At 43.6% G+C, this 20,713-nt stretch overlaps 1 protein-coding gene across 1 annotated transcript in view; it reads left to right on the top strand.

Moving 5' to 3' along the window:
* Nucleotides 1-19,905, top strand: part of RAD18 (RAD18, E3 ubiquitin protein ligase) — a 34,276-nt gene extending 14,371 nt beyond the window's left edge. The window contains exons 9-13 of the mRNA NM_001030603.3: nt 284-344; nt 2,883-3,017; nt 6,252-6,411; nt 13,527-13,586; nt 19,695-19,905. Of these exons, the coding sequence (NP_001025774.2) occupies nt 284-344; nt 2,883-3,017; nt 6,252-6,411; nt 13,527-13,586; nt 19,695-19,797 (519 nt within the window). The 3' untranslated portion in view covers nt 19,798-19,905. The remainder of the gene's footprint in view (nt 1-283; nt 345-2,882; nt 3,018-6,251; nt 6,412-13,526; nt 13,587-19,694) is intronic.
* The last annotated feature ends 808 nt before the right edge of the window (nt 19,906-20,713 follow it).

Below are 20,713 nucleotides of genomic sequence, written 5' to 3'. Positions count from 1 at the left end.
TTTGTGACTTTTGGTGCACATTTATTGTCCAGGGTTAGGGAGAACTTCATGGCCCACACATGCCGGGTGTTACCCGGGGTACTTTGGCTTAGTCCTTTGTCTTTGTGAAAGCGAAGCAAGACAGCGTGTACTTTAAACATGTGTTATGTCTGTGGATGGGAGACTAAGAGCTGGTGTGAGAACACTGAATGACTGAGCTTCCCCCAGTTAGTTTTTAGTTTTAAAGTACGCAGCTTTATCAACTTCTTCTCTTAGAAAATAAACATTTGTGTGTTTTCTGTAGAGCCTGACCTTTACAAAGGACCAGACAGAGGAGGAAATAGATGAGATCCACACCAGTTATCGTGAGTAAAATCCAAGTTTCACTCCATTTTCCTCATGAATTGATCTTCTTTAAAAAAAAAAAACAACCAAACCACCACCAACAAAACCCCTCTGTCTGTCCTCTGAGCCATCTAAGCAGCTTAGCCGTCTTTAGGCTTAGTTTAGAAGCAGAAGTTCTTCCAAGAGTTGTATTGCAGGACTTCACCTGCACAGTGCTTGCACTTTGGAAGTTACCATAGGACAGGAGAACAGCGTTCAGTGCACGTGGAGCTTCTCAGCTTTTGCAACGGAGGAGCAAAGCACTGAAGGGACAACTTGTTCTGATGATACCTAGGGGTGTATTTAAATCTGCAATATGGTCACATTTCCCTTGTTTCCTTGTGTTCTTCTGTTGCTTCGGGCATATAAATTATGCCATAATGCAGCTAGATTTAGCTTTGTTGATTTTAGTTGGGTTTCTGGAAAGGCTAAATAAGGGCCTCAATCTTTAGCAATTTTTTCCCCTTGCTTTTTGCTTCTATTCCTGAGAATATTTTTTTTTTCAGCTGTACATGCACTGTTTGTGGTTTTGAATCATTCTCTTCTAATTTCAAGTAACTGGTTCATAATTGCTTTCTTGCCTTGCAGAAATCTCAAGCAATATAATACAAAGCAAAACCAAAAACGCCAATCTAACCAATTTCCCAAACAACCTCCCTAACAAACAACAAAAAGACTCCCCATGAACTTATTAATCCCTCAGTGGGGTATTTTCCCCAGCAAAGCTTAAACAGCTCTAAAGAACAAACCCAAAGCTCAGTGCTTGGTAGCCCTGGAGCAGCTGCCATCAGTGCTCCACTCACTGCTGTCCTGCAAGGTACAACCAGCACTGTTGTCCTAGTCAGGAGCTTTCTTCTGCTCCTTGGGAGCTCAGCAATGGCACTGGGATGTTTCTTTCCCCCTGCTAGGGTCAGCCTCCTGCTTTCCTCATGGGCAGGCTTCTATTTCAAGCTTCAAAAAAAACCAAAACAACAACAACAAAAAAGTAGTCTGCTGCTCTTTCTAAGTCTTTTAATTTCCACTTGGATTCAGACACTCAGTGATTTATGTCTAGTGTTTGAAATATTTGTAATTATGTCTGCAATTGTTTTTATTACTGAAATACCCATGGTTTTACGAGCTGCACATGGTATGTAGCTTCAGCACAGCTGTGATTTACATTGCATCTGAGCAGTGCCCTGAATTGGCAGGACACTTGTTGTGATGTGAAGACCTTTGTAGATGCAGCTTGAAACAAAACAACAAAAAATGGTAATGCTGGAAAAACTGAAGGACCAAAGGGATTATATAATAAATGTGCCATGCTTCACATACAAGCATCTTGGGCAGGACCTTTTTTTTTACTACAAGGAGTTGTTGACCTTATGTGGAGACTTCAGCTCTGCCAGGAGGGAGTAAGATCTAAACAATATGTGGGAAAAGTATTTCAGATGTGTTTCCTTGTGTGGGGCAGAACCTGACAGGAGGTGGTGGGGAGAGGCCAGGCCTGGCCTAAGGTGGGAGCTGTGGGAGGACAGGAAGTGGGGGCTGAGCTTTCCCAGCACTCAGCTTGCCCCAGGCTGAGGACGCCTGTTGGTTTTGTGCTTGTTCTGCCTGCTGGGGTTCTTCCTGGTCCATAAGCACAGTTGTAGTGGAAATGCTAAGTTATTGCTTGAAGCAGTGATGGAGCACCTGGTGGGAAGGCAGGGCCAGCCCAGGGGAGCTCAGGTGCATGCAGTGTACCTGAGTGACTGGAATGGGTGGAGCCAGGGTCCACCCCTTGCCAGCCCTCATTTAAGGGTTGGCAGTGGAGGTGAGGGTATCTCTCTGGAGATCCTTGTGTGCCTTAGGCCTCCTAAAGGTAAGCAGCTGCTTTGCTTTATTTCTGTGCCTACTTCGTTCACATTTAAGCAAATTCTCACTTGCTGTGGCCTGGGATCTTGCTGCTCTGCTGTCATCATTGTGCTTACCATCTTATTACGATGGAATTGCTTTACTGCAGAAATGAGAAAATCCAGAGCTGCTTTAAAGCAGGTAACAGTGTAGGCCAGAGCCTTTGCTCTTTCTCTCTAGCTAGGATGCTACCCTCTGCTGTAAGGTAATAAAACAAGAGGCGTGCTAACCAGGCTGTCAGGATGGGGCTGATAGCCTTGATTAGCTTGTGTTAGCTTTTTTGGGAAAGTGCACCTTGGGAACCAATGTTGCAATACTTAATGAGTTTAGAAAAACAAATAAACAGAAAGGTGGTGATATTAAGAGGAAGGAAACAAATACAGTTTTACTGTGCAAGAACTTAAAATGCTTTTTATGCAGTGTCTTTGCTGCTGAGTAGTTCTGAAAGCATAAACATGGATTTGGGCTGTTAACAGAACGTGGAACATTGCAGCGTGGAGTTAATTTTCATTTGCTGTAACAGAAATGTTTTTGATTCAGTGTCTTGTGCTCATTTTGCGTTCTTTTCACTTGTTTCTGGTATGCCTCGGTAGTTCGGTGGCAGGGTCTGCCTGCTTGTTGTGCTGCAATACACTTCTATGTTTCAGGTAACAAACACAGAAGCGAATTCCAATTTTTAGTGGATCAAGTAAAAAATCGGTGGGAGAAAAGTGGTAAAAGGGAAACAGAAAGCACTCAAAAGAAAAAAGAAGGCACTGCCATAGGATTGCCAGCAGGCACAGGTTAGTGATGCTGTTTAATGTAATCCCTCTCCACCTCCCTGCCTCCCATGCTGATCAGTGCATTTCCTGGAGAAGTGTTCTTTCCTCCCCTTGTTCTTCTCCCACAGTCCTTAACCTTAAAACAAACAGACCAAAAAACTGAAACAAACATAGAAATCAAGCAGAGCTTAAGGAGATGGGCTGCCATTGATTCTAGTGTGATTCTTAAGCACCACTCATATTAAATGTGCAATTTGTTTGATTTTAATGTGATTGTGTACACGTGTACTGTATTTCAGATGCATATTTTAACTATCTGATGTAAATGGGGCCTTAGGTTCTGAGCCACATGTACTGAGTTAATAATGGGCATGTGACAGTAGGCATCGTGGACATGAAGGTGCTTGTGGGTATTGCCTGCATTGCTGTATCCTTAGCACGGTAAGGAGTCAGTAACAGCACTGCAGAGATGTTTGGGTTGGGACAAGTATTTTTTTTTTTTGCCCTGAGGTTGAGGGAGTAAAGTACTTTGGCTTCTTTTAGAATGTTTATACAGTACGTTGCCTCTCTTCTTAACTTGCTTCGTTTTGTATTCATATCCCTCAGCACAATGAGAAGTGGGAATGCACAGCTGCAATGACTCAGTTCTGCAGATATGCTTGGAGTTAGGAGCATCATCCAGCATGTTTACTGTCCTCACTGCCCACAGCATCAAAGAAACACCTTCGTGTGCTTTTAACTTGTTCCCTGTAGTCTTGTTCAGTCTCATTGTTTTATGGTATTGTTTGCTGTGGCAGCATGCGGTTAATCTTTGAATGTGTGATTTAGAAAAGCAGTCCTTGGCTAATATTTGTGGAATTACAGTGTATTCAGGATGCTGAATTTCAAAGAGCATTCCATTGGCCAGAATTGGATGTGCTGATGTCTGTATCCTTGGGAAAATGTAGCAGTTCAGTTTGTAGCAGGCCTTGCACATCCCTGTGCTGCCTGAGCTGAGCTGCGTTCCTCTTTGGTGTGGGGCTGTCTCCTGTGCCTGTCACCTCCAGCAGAGAATAAAAAGAAATGAAAATATCAGTGAAGTAGTATGGATTCTATCCTTATCATTTCATGCAGATCTTGGTGCAATGTGCAATCTTTCCCATATGGAGGGTAAAAGGTAAGGAATCTCAAGGATGAAGTTTGCCTCATTTGATGCAACTTACAGTGGTGTCCCTCTTCTACAGCAGAGACAGGAGCAATGGGATCACAGACTGAAATATTAATTTCTTGCTATGATCAGTGGAGAGATTGGCTCCTGTGAGTTACTTTTTCACTGTGCCCTGAACTGCAGGCTTTGAGAAGCTAAGTAAAGCCATGCAGCTTTTCCAAAAGAGCGCTCAGGTAGAAAATAACTTGCAAGAGGTGTATCGTGTTGACTGAAGTAGGTGATGCCCTTCATCTGGTTCTGACAAACCTTCAAAATACTCGTTACCCTTCTTGTGCACTCTGTCACCTTTGAGACTTTGCATGCAAATAATCCTTGAGATTAGTTTCTCATTTTGTGCTGAACAGCTGTACCTAGTTGGCTATTTATTAAACTGCTGAGGAAAGTAAGAAAAGCATAAAGACTTCGGGGTGAAGGAACAGAAGGCTAAGGCCCTTTCTTCCTCCATGTTTGTTCTTAACAGCACGTGCCTTTTTGTTAAATAGGGGATTATAACATTGAAAGAAAGAAATCCAGCACTGGTTTGATGACTTGCTGTTTGAAAACGGTACTTCCAAGAAGAGCAAAGGCTTTGTATGCGTTCCTCACCCGCTTCTTCGGAGTCTGAAAGGGGTGGGTGGTAGATCCTGAAACTATACAGAATTAAAACATGCTTTCTTAAACCTTAATATCTCCTGTTGTCCTTAACTATAGTATTGATGGATGTAGCTTATATATCTCTCAAAATCCTGCTCTGTTACAATGACGTTTTAACCATCCCTTCCTGTTTCACGTGATCTTGTTCTGCATCTTTAAACTTAAAAAAAAAAAAAAAAAAAAAAAACAATAATTTCTAGTCTGTTTTCCTAACTGGTAAATGTAGGATTTTGCACTGCCTAGCGGAAGCACCATAAGAAATTGGTAAATACTTTTGATGTATCTATTTTGAGCTGCATTATTGTACTGGGCCTTTATTTTTAATCTCCTGATGTCAGTAATGCTGCATTAGTTAGACAGCTGACTCACTGTAATCTGCTGGTTGTTTTCAACTGACAGAAATATGCTCCTAACAATTAAATATGCCCTTTAGCATAGGGGAAAGGGCAAACTCTACCTGAATTAATAGATTGTGTAGCTTTTCCATATTGTGGCTATGGTTCTGTTTGGCCAGTGCTGTCAAAAATCTTTGTAGAGCTACAAAAGTGAAAGTGGTTTGAACAAGAATACAACTTGGGTGGTGTGAGTGCTGAGAACGCCTCTGTGAACTGCCTTAATGAGAATTATTAATGAGATAAGTCTCAGTATGGCTTTAATATCCCTTGCAACTTCCTGGTTAAATAACTTGATTAAAAATATCTGTGGGCAGAGCATAAAAGCAAGTTTTCTTTTTGTATCGCACTTCCTAGTCTATATTTACTACCTATGTAGAGAGGTAGGAGGCATCTGTTGAGAGAACTGTTCATCTTCTAATAGATAAAAATATTTGATAGGAAAATAATAGAATGGCTTTACAATTTGTTTGTGTTGTCTAGAAATGTTCTTTCCTATGAAGATAAATGGAAATGCCAATGATCTAGACTGACATTTCATCTTTCTTGCGTGCATAAGGAAATAAATCATTATGTTTCTTTTATTGAAAACAAGCCTATTATCTTGATCTGTGAAACTCTGAAGCTATCAAGATGTCTTATGCAATGAGCAAAGTGAATTGGTATCAAGAACCAGGGAACGGAGCTGTCTCATTGAGTGTTTGCTAATTTCTGAAATATGACAAATAGCCTTACCCTTTATTTCTCTCCTTGTTTTCATTTGAAACTCATAACAAGGGAATATTTCTGTTTTAGGCTCTGGTTCTTAGAGGTTGTTTGTTGTTGTTGCTGCTTTTCTGTTGCTGTTGGTGATAGGTTCTTTTTCTGCCATAGTTAAAAATAATAATAATAATATTTGAAACTGTGAGAGTTTGGGAAGTGAGTGGGAATGAGGCATCAGTATTCAAATACTTAAAACCTTTTGTTTTTCTTAAAATCTGTCTTCAGGCAGCAAAAAAAAATAAGCAATATTTTTCTTGACAGGGGAAGGTCCTGAAGAGCATCGCTCAGCTGCAGTCCTTGGAGAAGCCCAGGTACTCAAACCAGGAACTCCTGATGGCAAAAGAAGTGACCCTTGTTCCTCAGAGGAAGGCCAGGGCTCGGTCTCTCTTGCGTTCTCAGACTCATCCGGATCATCGAGCAGGTTAGCACAGAAGAGTCTGTTCTCATTTGTACTCAGACAAAACTGGTGAAACTTTGCCATGGATACTGGGCCATTTATATTTGTACTCTGCTTCATAAGAGGTGATCCTCGGCTGTGGTTACTCATTCCTTCTCTTCCACATTTCTGTCTGTTCAGCTGCTTGAGGGATGCAGCTGAAATGCATTCAGATTCACTTAAAAGCTTAGTAATGGCTTGATAGAGGCACTGTAGTGGAAATGTTCCTTTTTGTACAGAAAAGTGAGTGAAATGGTTGTGGGACCAGGAGAATGTTTGTTTCTCTTACTGCTTCATCTTCCCTTTTGTTTGAGGATTTATTTTAAAAGGTTCAAAAATTGATATAGCCTAAATCTTTTAACGGTTCTCTGAGCTGAGTATTGCCATAAGAAATAGAATTTAAATGACCCATTACTTGCAGGCGGGGATAGAATGTCACTGAACCTTGAAGTCCTGACATCTATTTACTTTTCTTTCTTAGTTTGTTTAGTTTTGCTTACTGAAATGGCTTTATTTGGTCATAGGAAATGAAGGATCAAGGAAGGTTTTATAAATGTGAAGCTTTGTTTTGTTGATGTCTTTGGTACTTCAGTGCTGGTGTTATTGAAAAGATTCAGCTGTTACTAAGATCAATTTACATAGTTTTTGAAGATAGAGTTTGTGTCTGTTGAAAACGTGCTTCATAGATCGCAATTTGCTAGGTACTACTCTTTTGATTGTTAAAGATGATTAATGCGAAGAAAAACATCTTTTTCAGTACTGGGTGCTGTAGGCCCCAGCTTCTAGGGGAAAAGGGGAAGTAGTGGAAAGAAGGGATAACTGTTTTTTGGTACGCATCCTGGCCTGCACCTTGTTTGGTGCACCAGAGAACTGAGCCCTGTGCTGGCAGAACTGACGCCCTGAGAGCATCCTCATGCCCATGCTGTTTGGATGTGGCAGCTTTTCCTGGAGCTGCTCCATGCAGGACCTGTTCTGAAGGATGGCTCAGATGGGAGAAGCAATTTCTGGCTCCTTGCTTGGAAGGAAGGAGCTGGCCGTGGTGCTTTGTCCCACAGGCTGGTTTCATGTGCTGAAACCTCAGCTTTCCAGTTGGTAGCTTTGTCCCTAGCTGTTGTGCTGCTGCTGGGTGCTGCTGGGAGCTGTGTGATGGCTGGGACTTTGCTTTGGTTGTGTAGCATCAGTGGATGGGAGCCCAGGCACAAAATAAATGCCCTTCACTTGATTTCTTATCTAGAATTTGAATGAGAAATTCCTGTTCTTCTGTTTCACTCATTTTTTAAATTTTTTTTTTCTTGACTGCAAGCTCACCTTTTAGCATTAAGCACCCTGGAAAATCTAGAATTTTCATTTGACAGAGTGAGAAAGTTTTCCTTTCATTAGCTCATCCAAGGAGTCATTAAATCTGCTCCACTGCCAACTCGGTATATAAATGATATCCTGAGTGACCCTCCTGTGGCCTTTGGCATCACAGTTACATTCTCGTTCTGTACCCTTCTGTGTCTGCAGACTTCTGTTTATTATCCTCAAGTCTGGATGAAAGAGTGCTGAAGAGGCTGTTTGCTGCAGGGTATCAACATGCAGCTGCTACTGATGGTTCGAATGTGCTTTCATGAAGCAAGTTGGCAGATTTTGTTGGAAAGCACACGTTTGTTTGCGTCATGTCTGGCTCAGGGCAAAGCTGTTTATTCCTTCTTTTCATGTATTCACTCTCCAAATAAAGTATTTCCATAGATTTCTTAACTCAAACGCAGAATCTCACAGCTGTGAAGACCAGTTGGTATGCCTCAGATACTTGGACCTCTTTAAAAAACCAAACATAAGCCAACATGCACACTTACCAGCTCTTTGTGGCTCATTCACTTCAAGTCCTACAGCACAGAAGTGCTTTTTCAGGAAGTGTCTGGGACTCTTCTCTTTGCTTTCCTACTTTGTGCATACTCCCTGGTTTGTATGTGCAATGTGTTTATATTTGTTTAACTTTAGTGCAGTTTGCATAACCTTAAAAGTTAGCTACTGTGTTGGTCAAGAGGTTCACCACAGTGGTGGTGTGGTTTTGTTTATTTTTTTTCCTTTATTTTCTGCATTAAACACAGCTGACTGCCAGCTGGCCTCTGTAGTGTGTCTGTCTGTTACAGACTGTAGGTGCTCATCCTTTATAACACGGCATCTTTTTTTTTTTTAATATATATTTGGCTGAAAAAGAGACAAAAATAGCAGCAATGAGGCAGAAAGACCTGGCTGGATGCCGTGTGACACCCTGTGATGTGTGCACGGCCACTGCTGTTTGGCTCCAGTGTGCTCCTTGGGCCAGGCTCACCCTTCCTGTGCTGCTTTGCCTATGCCTCCCAGCAGCAGCTCCAGGAGCAACGTGCCTTTTGGCTGCACTGTGTGTGTTGGGCTGTGCCTCGTGCTTACACTGTACTGTTGACGTCATTCAGGTCCATTTTAATTAGTAGAATTAGGTCAGGATTTTCAGAGGTCATGGAAAAAGAGTTGTATAAACTGCATGGAAGAAAGATGTGTTGTGTCACACTCTGGCTACCGTGGAGTTAATGTTCTGTAAAGTGCAGTGAAAACAAAAAAAGAATGATTTAGAGTGGGGGTGGTCCCTAGCATTGTGCTTTTGCATCAAGATATGATTTTCTGAGACTTGCATTTCCTTATAATAAGAGGATATCCTTTGACAAGGGAGAACTTGTTCCACATTGAAATGTCAGAACTTGAAATATGTTTGGGAGTCCAAAACCAATGTGCTGTACTCCTAAGCACAGAGAGAGCGCTTTTATATGGCGGCCTGATGCTGTGGTGCATTAAAAGAAAATCTGGATTTTGAGCAGTGTATGGAATACAGCCAAACAGGAACAAAGGCAGAGAGCTGACATCGTTGTTCTATTAATGACACTGTAATTGACTTGATGATTCCTACGTTCTGTCCTTCACAAGAGCTTCTACCCCTTTTCAATGCAATACCCATTGCTCAGTACAACTCATGGAGCAGTTGGACTGTATAGCACATCTGTACATCTACAGTAATCCTGACAGTGCTGATGTTTAGAAGTCACTGCTCTACGTGAGGACAGGAGAGCTCTGCTGGAGAAAAGGTAACAGCCAGACGTGGAGGCGGTAGCATCGATCTGAACGTGTTTGGTCTTTTCAGAAATTGATGATCCCACCGGCGAAGCAAAGTGCTCGTAACAGATAAACAGCAGGACAAAGCCCTGACTTTTAAAGGATATTTTTTCAAAGCTGTGAAGTCATACATAAAGCTTTCATGGAACTTTAGTGCTCCATATAAATAGTCCCGCTGCGTTCTTTTACTTTCTGGGACCGAAGCCAAGCTTTATGCAAGAGTTTAAACAATAGAAAAAATAGAAGAGAAACTAGGTGGGACAGTGATAAGCCAGTTAATGAACCACACAGGGGAAATATTTTATTAAAAGTACTCTATAAAACTGAGATAATACTCAGTCATTTAAACAAATTATTTCGCTTTAAAACTGCTGTTAGAAGAGAGCATCAGTTCTTGAGGAGCGGAGTGGAGGACTCGCAGCACAGACGATATATCTTTGGCCTCGTCTAATGATATTATATTGTACAGTGGAACAGAGTGATTTAATTTTGAAACACTGACTGAAAAGTGCTGTATCTGCAGCTTGTGTAAATCTGCCTCTGGGATACACAGAGCTCCTGCAGCTCTGCCAGCTGAGCTCCTTGCCCAAGCGAGGACACTCGTTTGCACTAAGTGGGACTTCTTGGCATTGTGCTTGGCAGCTATTGATCAGGATGAAGGTCTGCATTTAGCTGGTCTCTTGCTTTGGCTTTAGGAGCTTTGCAATTGTTGAGCTTTAGTTCGTCAGCTGGAGGAGGTGTAGTATGCTCTGGTTGGATCTTGAGGGTGCTGGATGGCAGTGTCCCCTGGAGACCTCTCACAGACATGGCTTTGTCAGAGCTGGCACTGCAGGCTGGAATAACCAGAGTGCTGTCCTGGTCCTGGGGCTGGTCGTCACTGGTACGAGGCAGTATATGAGACCTGTTTTCACTGGGGGAATAGCTGTCCTTTTTTTCACTTCTGTAGTTCAGTTTTGAGTTAGTAAATCTTGTGCTGCTGTGGCGCAGAGAAGGTGAACATGAAATGTTAGGTGGGAGCGTTTTATCTTTGATTTTATTTTATTTTTTGCCTCAAACATGACTCCATTGTGTAAGGATGGTGCTGCTTCTCTGCTGTTAATTCATACGCTTGTTCCAACAATTGTGAGCTGTAATGTATGGTCACAGAGCTGCAAGGGCTGTGGGTGGAGTCCTGGGGAGAGCATTTACAAAGGGGACAGCTGCTGGCCTCTGGTTTGTGCAGGGTATGGTGCCTGCATAGGAGAGGTGTCAGGACATTGGCCACAACTGTGCTTTTGGGCGCCTTTGAGCCCTGAAAACAGAAGTGAGGGCACCAGCACTCTGCATTGCCTTGGCTGCCCGGCGCCCTGCACACCAGGGCTGTTTGTCACAGGCAGGCTGGAGTTTGGAATGGGGGCAGGAAGCAAGGCAGAAAGATAGAGAATAACACTTCTCCCCATCCTTGTGGCTGGGCATTCGCCTTCAAACGGTGCTGGGGAAGTGAGAGATCCTGCAGTTGGTGCTGACAACGAGAACTGCTCTGTGCACATGCCACAGTGCAGGGCAGGATGGGCTGATGAAAGGGCACTGCTTGCTGGGCAGCCAAGAGGGAAGTTAATCTGCCATAAAACAAACACATTCAGAGAGACATTTGCTCCTTTCATTTTTAGAATGAGACATGTTATTCACACTTACGTCAGCTTTCTTCTCTCTATTTTAAGGTTGTGTGTTTTATCTTTAATTAAAAATAAAAAAAACACCACTAAGGAAAGGCATGGGGGAGTACAATCCAGCTGATGGTCGAGGAAGGAACAGTTCAGGCATGACTGTAAGTGCCCCAAGGAGGCTGACCCTCAGCCTGCAGCAGCAGTGGGTGCTGCAGCCAAACCCTTCGTGCCCTCACTGCACCACGAGCACTTACATCTCAGAACATTACAGGTTTTGCTGTGAATTTACTCATCTGGAATTCTCAGTGTAAGATAGGAAGAATAGCCTTTATTAAAGGGAAGGGCAGAAGACCACTTGTAGGTAATTGTCTTGGTTTTGGAGTCCAAATAAAGCCTGGAGATGTTGTGCCTTGCCTGGCCTTGGTGTGCCTGCTGGCTGTACTGGGAAGGGAGAAGCATCTGAAGGAACAGGCAAAACTGTACGCTGAATTCTGTTTGGCCTCACTAAGCTGAAATCTGTAAAATTGGCATGCAGAACGGGGCAGCTGTTTCTTTTCCATTTCATTCATTTTCTTCAGTTTAAGTGCAGGTTGTTCAGCACTAAGAAGATACTGGAAGCTTTCCAATGGGGAAAAGAATTATTTAAAAACTCGAAGTTGGCCAGTATTCCTTTGGGTTAAATATTCAGCATTTCAATAAAGAGCTGAAGGCTGTTTTTGATATTGGTTTTGCAGCAGTCCATGTAGAGTTGTTTTTAAATTATCAAAAAAATTCTCCCCACGTGTGGAAAATAGTATGAAACATGGAATCACTGCAGCTCAGTGTCAGGAGATGGCTTGACCTTTGCTGAAGTTGATGTTTAGCACAGACCAGATATGGGGAACTATCTTAGCGAGTGACTGCCTTGGGATGATGGACATGTTTGAAGAAATGCTGAAACAAAGGGCAGTTCGACCATCGCTGGGGAGCTCATAGCCCTGCAGGCTGTCTGTGGGTGCTCAGGTGCAGCATCCTTCATTGCTCAGTGCAATGGAAGTGCAGGAGTTGCCTTGGTTTGTGGAGGGCTCAGACCACTCTTCTGTTGATGCCCCGTTCTCTTACACAGCACGTTCTGAGGTGCTAAGTAACTCCAGTACATTTTGTGCCTGGTTTTAAAATAGTTTGGTAGGCATAAACTTTGAAATATGCATGCAAATTATGAACTGGCATTATTGTTCTGAGTGCTAGCCAAATCTTTTCACTTTTATTGTTCTGCTTGTGACAAACAGTTGGTGATTAATGATAATAAGAATATATTTTTCAGGGCAATAAAGTGCATGGTGTTCAGTCATCAAACCTGTTCTTTTTCTATTTTGGGGAGCCAAACACTTGATATCCCCCTACTTCTTTTTTCTTTTAATATAACTGGGGCATCAGGGCAGGGTTCAGAAGTAAGATCACTCATTCCCTGTGCATCCAGCTTGTGTGCCAAAGGTGAATTCTTGATAGTGCAAATTTTGAGAGTAAAAAATAAACTGCTGAACTTCTCAGCTTTCCCCATCACCATCGTTCTTACAGTGTGCTTTCCTGTGTCATTCCCTTGAGTATTTCATGTCATCCTTAGTAATGCAATAAGAAATCCCTGGGCGTACTGGGGCTCCCTGACATACCCTCAGAGCACCCACGTGTGGTGCTGGGGTTTGGGCTGTGCTCACTCCTCCAGGTGCTGAGTGGTGGCATTGGTAATTGGTGCAGGCATGAAACGTTATTCCCTATAAATGCAGTCTCTGCTTTTAATTTTAGTTGTCTTTATCTCCAAATTAAAGCTGCTCTGTTGAGAAATGTGTGTAATTAGATAAATTTATTCAGCAGTTCATAAAAATTCCCGGGGAACCACAGATGAGTTTCTAAAATTGCACACACAACTTCAAAACCCATTTTGTTTCGGAATAATGTTCTCCATATGGCAGCAGTGCTTTGTGTGTATGTTTCCTTTTTGACTGAACTCCTCTGTGCTGTGCTGTGCTGTTCTGCACCGGTGGTGTTCTCCCATCCGTGCAGTCACTGTGCTGCTCATTTGACCCTGGAGGGGAACAGGAGGTGAGGGGAGACTGACAGGGAAGGAGAGAAGAAATCCTGCCCACGGATGGGGGCTGCACACCATTTGTTCATTTTCTCAAAGAAAGGAACCTTCTGGGCTTTGGTGGAAATGATTTCCTGTTTCTGGCGCTATCTGGAAGATCTGTCTCATTTACAAGTTCTGCTGTCAGAATTAATGGTTTTGTTTAGAGACCTTTGGTGTGAGCCTTGCTAAAATAATTGACATGTTCTGCTTTTTCCCTTCAGCTCCAGTTCAGACATCTTGAGAGATCTGGAAGCTGAGATTTGCTCGGTGTCCTCTGACAGGTGGGTAGAAATAGGTGGGTGGAAAAATACTTGAGGCTGATCTCGGGTAACTTCTGATTTGTGGAATCCTACACGTTTTCTGCAAGAGAGGCAAATGCCATTAAAACGTCGGGTTCAGTGAGAACCTCCACAGTTATTGGAGGAGAAACTTCTACAGTGTTATTGGTTTGCTGGAAAATAATGCATGAATGCTCCTAGAATTCCCAGATGACATATTGAAAATCACTGTTCCGAAGAGTGCTTGAGCACGGGGGTATAGTTAATAAAAAAAAAAAAAAAAAAAAAACAAAACCCAGCAAAACAAACACAGACTGATTTTTATGGGAAAACAAGAGACTCTAATTTTCTGTTGTATTTTATGTTGTATTGTTGTCAGTCTCACCTGCATCCCTGTGTCTAGTTGAACATCCTGGAATTGCAACATCTGTTCTGGTTGGCTTCTGCTGGAGGGGCACATTCATGTTTTTAGAATCTTAACACCTTCTTTTCAAAGAACAAAAATCCCCTTCTGTTATTGGTAAGATTTAAAGTTTGTGTCTAACTGTGCAAGGTGCTTCATAAAGATGTACTGCAAAACCATCCAGCGATTCCTGAAGTAACACAGTGAAATGCATGGAGGTGGGGAGCAAATGTTGGGCTATCTGGGGATGCTGAAGGAGTGCAGATATAGTGAGATTTATTGTAGTGCAGTGTTAGATTAACTGAAAAGCTTTATAGGTATTGTGCAAAGAAACAGGAATGAAGACTGATGGCATCTGTGGCTTCTTGCGTGGGTTAGAAGAACATGTTCATTAGTCCAAAAAGGCGTAGGAATGTCAAGTGTGGAAGCTGGATTCCCTAATGGGGCGTATCTCTTTAGCAGTATTGGATGTTAACATTAGTTATGATAAATATCCTGAGCAAAAATAATTTGTTACTGTGATAATTTCTTTCACCCAGAAAATCTCAGTCTTTTGGTGGTTTTATTTGCATGGTACCACGGTTTGGCCAGGTTTATAAGTGCATAAGAATATTTAATAAGTCAGGTCTATACATTTCATTACAGCTATATTGTTCTTCGTTGAAGAATTGTGTCCTGCTGGTTGCAGCAGGGGAGAGCTTTGCTTTGGCAAGCTTAATACCTGTGAAGGTAGAGGCCAGCACAAAGACATTTCATCACCAGCACAGGTTTCTGGTTTTGGGGCTGAGTTATGCCAGAAAGATCCCCTCTCTGTTTTTGTTATGGCTGATGGTTGGATATTGGCAAAACAAGTGATATGGAAGTTTCAGCTTTCGATGTTATATTTTAATATATAAGATAATTAATGGAATTAATGGGAAAAATTTAGGATGGTCTGTATCTGGCTTAGGTTCACATGCCAATTGCTTAGTGAAGAGAACACTTTAAAATAATTTCAGACTTTTATGTCCTTTTCTATCTGTAATTCCAAATGACATTATTTGGTATTTGGGCATGAGGGCTGAAAATGTTGCTGTGTGCAGCCCTAGAGGGTCTCTCTTTTGAGATGGGCACCATGCTGAGGACAGGTCTAGCTATGGAATTCAGTGGGACTTCCCTTGGGGCAAGACTATGCAGAAGAGTTTCTTTAGAGATGGATGTGATGAGGGAGAGTACATTTGTCTATATTGACAATACAAATCCACATTATTGCTCGTCTGCAGGATCTCTTTGTTAACTGAAATGGAAAAAATAGTTCTTCATGAGCATTACTTTTGTCAAATATGATTTTCAGTACTTTTAAAACTAAATCTTCTGTTTCATGTTTTTTCACAGATGGGATTCACAAGATCAGGGGTTTCTTGTGTCTCTGGAAGGGTTAAGCTCAAGTTGAAGCTCCAGGGGAAGCAGCCTGCAGGGGCTGGTCAGCAGTCAGCCTGGTCACTGGTTCTGGTTGACCGTGGCTGCAGAATACATTCCTGGGGGCAGGGAAGCAGAGCCCTGTGCAGTGTGCAGCAGGGCAGGGAGCAGCTGTGCGTGGTGCCAGCTGCACGGTGGGCTGTTCTGGTGAGGTTTCTTATGGTACAGGTTTCTTATGGTTTCCAGTGAAGGTCTCTAAAAGAGAACTTCAAACTTGTGCGAATGCTTTATTCTCCCTAAGCAGGTGAGAAAATGGCAGCAGGGATATGGTGTGTTTGGATCTCAGTATCTGTGCCTCCAGGTTCCCAAAGAAGCCTTCCTACTGCTTAGCATTAGGCTGAGGTTGGTCGGAGTGCAGCGGCTCCTCTGCCTGTAGCACATCTCGGGGTGTTGGAACGGTTCTGAGCTGCAGCATGCTGTGCCTTTTAGAGATACAGCGATTTGCTGAGCATCTTAATTTCCATGATAGATCTAATAAAGAAGCAATAAATATTCATATGAATGAATTGTCTCAATTTTCATTAAGCGCTTCATAAAATAGACATTACTTAAATTCCCTGGAGTCACCTTTCATCTCTGCTAATTGTCTTATTTTGACACTACGAGATTAGACAGTAATACCCAAAAAATAAACCTGAGTGTTTTTGTATGACATACTTGCCATTTATTTGTGACAGTGCACAGATGGAGCAGATTAGGGATATTTTAGTGGCAATTTGGAGCATATTTTTAGCAAAACCTCATTCCATTCCTGAAACCAACTTAAGCACGATTTAAGCATTCTCTGAGCTCTCAGAATTTTTTTCCTTGCTTTTCATATCTTCTGTTAAGTAACAAATCCACTTGCTGGGGTATAATGCTATTGGGACTGCATAAATTCATATTACTCATCTGATGAAAATGAGGCAGCGTTTCAGGCCCTCAGTAACCTCTTGGTAACCATTTAATGAGAGCCTTATGGTTCTGTGATGTGTATGGCAAGAAGTGTGTGAGTGCTGAGCTGCAGGGTTTGCTCAGCTCTGTCGGCAGCATCGGATCTGAGTGTCTGCAAATGAGTGTGGGTTTGATGAAAGGCTTCTGTGGCGACTTCACCATTCACACCTCAGCTAAGTTCTTCTGGAGAGCTGTTAGTGAGATTTCAGGGAGTGAGTCTGGTGGATGTATTTCCTACAGGACTGTGTTGTGCAGAGAAATAGAGGTGAAGAAAAGGATAAAAGGATGATGGGTCTTTAATTGTGCATAGTTGCAGTAAAAGATCCTGCCTACCTCACAATATACTTCAGTGTTCTGAGAAACAAGCTCACTTCATCCCTCAGATGTGGGATGCCAGAAGTGGGAGCTCTGTCCTTGCCCAAGCCAACCACATCACAAAGTGAGCCAATGGATACGGGAAGGGAACTACCTTTCCCAAGGATTAAAGTGTGCACATTGCTGTGGAAGGTCAGCCATGCTTGCTTTGTGCTTTCAGTATTGGTGGCACTGTTCAGCTTAGGAGGACCAGTGATGTGTGTCTGCTGCTGTGTTCCTTCACCCAGGCATGGCCCTGCGGAGTGAGCACTGCAGGCACTTCAGCCACATCCCTGCTGTGCTCTCTGCCTCCCGCCCCCCACGCTGGGTCATGTACCTGAGCCTTGCTGCTTTTCTCATCAGCCACACTCCTTATTGGCCTATGCTGGTGGTCACGATGTTTTTGCAGAGTTATTGGCAGACACGTGGTCTTAAATTCCAGTTCAGAAATGGTGGAAGGCTTTAATCCTTCAGATATAAACTCAGTTCCTGATGAAGGAGGCATCTTCGTGCAGGTATGTATTAGTAGCAGGGCCATAGGCACCTGAATTGTGTGTGACCTGCTGTGGGATGCAGTCACATATCTGAACTTCTCTGTTCACTTCAGGGTTCTGCTGGCACCCAGGGTTATACAAATGCCAAAGACTTTGCAGATTCATGGCTTGAGAAGCATTTAATAATGTACTGACAGAGACCCTGTGTAGAAATTGCCTTATTAAACAAAACCTCTAGGCAACGATTGCTTGTTTACCAGGGTATCTTTGGATGACGTTGCCTTGCTTTCCAGTTTCAGTGCTGCTTCCATGCAGTGATTGCACTGCAGTATTTTCTCAGCAATGCTACTTGTTCTGTATGCAAAGCTATATGTTGGCAGTTGAGTTGCAAACAGGCTTTAGAGTCCCCAGGTTTCACCCCAGCCCTGTACCAGCCCTGGATCCCATCTCCTGACGAGTGAAGCTGTTGCTTAGAAAGCATTAGTTCTTGGCTTATTTTATTTCTGCGTGGTGTGGGAAGGCTGACTGCAGAAGTGTAGCACTGGGTACTGCAGCAGGTAGCAGAGCTGTTGTGTGGCACTGCTTCGTGTCGCTCAGTGTTCTCAGTGCTCCGGCATTGTGTTCTTCTGAACTCACATACACAGCTGTAGCTCCTGTGAGCAGTGCCAGCCGAGACAGAGGGCGCCGTGTGTGCAGGGTGCAGCTGCAGGCTGATGGCAGTCCGTTGGTCTGGGGTGGTTTCTGTGACCAATGCCATCTCTGGTGTAGTGCTAGCTTGAGGTTACTGTAAGTCACCTCGTAGCTTCCTGTGTCATTTTTCTAAGTTTCCTTGGTGGGTTTTTGTTTGAATTTACATGGAAAACAATCACTTAATTCACTGCTAACTTTTAGTGCTTGTAACCTACCTTAAGTTCAGCGAAACAAAGGTAGAAAGCATGGGGTTTCCTTATAAAACAAAATCTGGATGAGGATGGCACAGAAGTGATGTCTGTTGGGTCATCTGCAGAGTGGTGATATCCTTCCACGTGTAGGCACCTTATGTGAGTGAAAACCAAAACCCGTTGTCTTCAGGAGCTTTAGGCTTAAAGGTAATTATTTTGTTAATAGGATGTTTGGTTTGAAGACGTGGGAGATGCTACAGAGGGTTTATCCTAGCCCTTGGGGACGTTAGGACATGCTTTGTGATAGGATTGCCCAGATGTAGTTGGTAAATGAAGCTCAGGCTCATTGTGGAGCCTATAATCTCAAGCACACACAGTCAGTGAAGAAAATGGAAAGCAATACCAAGAGGCTTGAAGGATAACAATGAGTAGCAAATCAAATGAGCAATCATATTAGAAAATCAAATTGCTTGGCTGCCTGTGCTGCTTGTCAGAGCCGCTCAGTACCAGAGCAGGGAGGGAACTGTCTCATCAGCTCTGCTGTGATCTGCGGTGCTGTGTGCTTTGTGGCTGGGCAGGGAGGAATCGTGGGGAGCTGCTGGAGGCTGTGGGGTGCAGGCTGTTCCTGCTGCTCTGTGTGTGTGCAGCTTGCTGCAGTCAGCAGGGGCACGGGCTGGAGTGTTTGAGTTTTCCATTCTTGGAATCGCAAGGTTGGAAGGGACCCACAAGATTATCTAGTCTAACTGTCCTCCTGTCACCATCACTACCCACTAAGCTACTCAACCATATCTTGTAGCACCTCATCCAGACACCTATCCAGATTTCATCTTATTCCAGTTGTGAATTTCCTGTTTAAGCCAAATAGTCCCCATAGGGTGGATTCATCCTACCAAATGGCTTTTAAAAAAATGTTTATGAAAAATGTTTAAGTAATGGCTGTTGATGGGCAAGAGCAGTATCTTTCACGTCAACTCTGCGTGGTGTTCCAAGCTCCAAAGTTGGTTGATGGAAATAAGCTGCATAATTTAAATATGGCTAGCTTAACTTTTTTTTTCCCTTTAAAATTAACTGTGACTGAAATGAAAACATTTCTTTGAGCTTCCAGTGCAACACTCCTCATCCATAATGAGAAGAGCCTCAGGTGAAGGGTTGCAGCTGAAAGGTGGAGCCCTGCATGTTGTCCTGGTGGGACAGCTGCCCCGCAGCCATTGTCCCTGCCCTCGGTGGCTGTGCTGTGCATGACTGTTCCATGCACACCTTTGCTGATGTTGTGAGTGTGGTTTTGCCAGCACTGGAGGCTGTGGGTGAAGAACTGGGAAGGATGCTCTCCTTCTGCTCATATCTGTCCCGGGACAGAGGGGTGGCGAGTGGGGACAGACCTGAGCAGTGCTGGACCTGTCTGTGCACAGGGGGTTTGTGGGCACTGCTACCCTCAGACATGGAGATGGAGCATGTTTCTGTTCATGCCCCAGTGGGAGAGTGTGCTGTGCATACTGTGCACCCAGTGCCTGCTGTGCCTTCATACAGCCTTCAGCATCTGCCTGTTTAGAGCACCTTGGAAACCTTATTTTCTCCTTTCCTTTTCCAGCAACTGTCTTCTGGACCTGAAAGCTAGCAAGAGGAAGGTGTGCCAGTCTGAGCTGCCAGGAGGGGATCGGCTGCTTCCCAGGAGCAAGAGGAAGAAGAGCTGATGCTGCAGAGCCACTGGGTGTAGGTGGTACAGAAGGCTAAGTGCTTCTTAGACTTTTCCTGCTTCCAGTGTATCTGGGTACTTAATAAAGTGCTGAATTCTTGCATAACTGCCACTCAGGCTGTCTTAAAACAACCAAGTGAGTGTATGGGCACTTCTGTTTGCAGCACTGCGCCCCATAACTGTAATGCTGCTTGGGGTGCTGGGTGAGCCCTCCTGCAGCCAAGGAGTGGTTCTGTGTGGCACTGCTGCCCTGTCCTGCTCTGCTCACACGTGCAGTGCCTGCAGTGCGGGCTTTGCGGGCCGTGGCTGTGTGGAAATCCTTCCCCTCTTTGAGCAGCACACCAGGAGGGCAACAGATTTGTTTGATTTGGTGTAACTTGGTTTTCTGCAAGTGAAATAAATTGTAAACTCAAACTGCAGAAATGCACTGGTTTTGGATGCGTCTTTGGAAGCTTGTTCATTAGCAGGTGTTGCTATTTCAGCTTTGTGTTATAGCTGGAGGAAGTTGAAAGGTTTGGGGGCATTGAGTGTTTCTGGCCTTAAAATAAATACGCATCTGGGAGCAGGCACTGAGCTTTTGGAGGTACTTCATGCAGTGTGGAAGTGAGAGGTGTTTTTGTTTGGAAGAGGCTCTGTCTGTGGCAAGTGTGGGGTAATGCCTCTGGGGAAGGGAGGAGATGCAGAGGGAAAAATAGGAGGCAGATTTTTTTGTTTGGTTGGTTGTCAGTAAGACCATGCCTTCTGAAAGAGAGCAAATATTGACTTGTGCTTTTAGGTCTGCCTTTAAATCATAGTAATCAGTGATGAACAGAAAAATACTGTGTGCGCTTTGCCAGAGAAGAGTAGGAATGTATGTAATGGTCAGTGTCAGACTCACTGCAGTGGGTCAGCTTCCATCTGCTGCTGTGTGTCCC

The sequence above is a fragment of the Gallus gallus genome, chromosome 12 (genome assembly GCF_016699485.2).
Source record: "Gallus gallus isolate bGalGal1 chromosome 12, bGalGal1.mat.broiler.GRCg7b, whole genome shotgun sequence".
NCBI lineage: Eukaryota > Metazoa > Chordata > Aves > Galliformes > Phasianidae > Gallus > Gallus gallus.
Note: the sequence above shows the minus strand (reverse complement) of the source record. Positions and strands in the feature narration are given on the sequence as shown.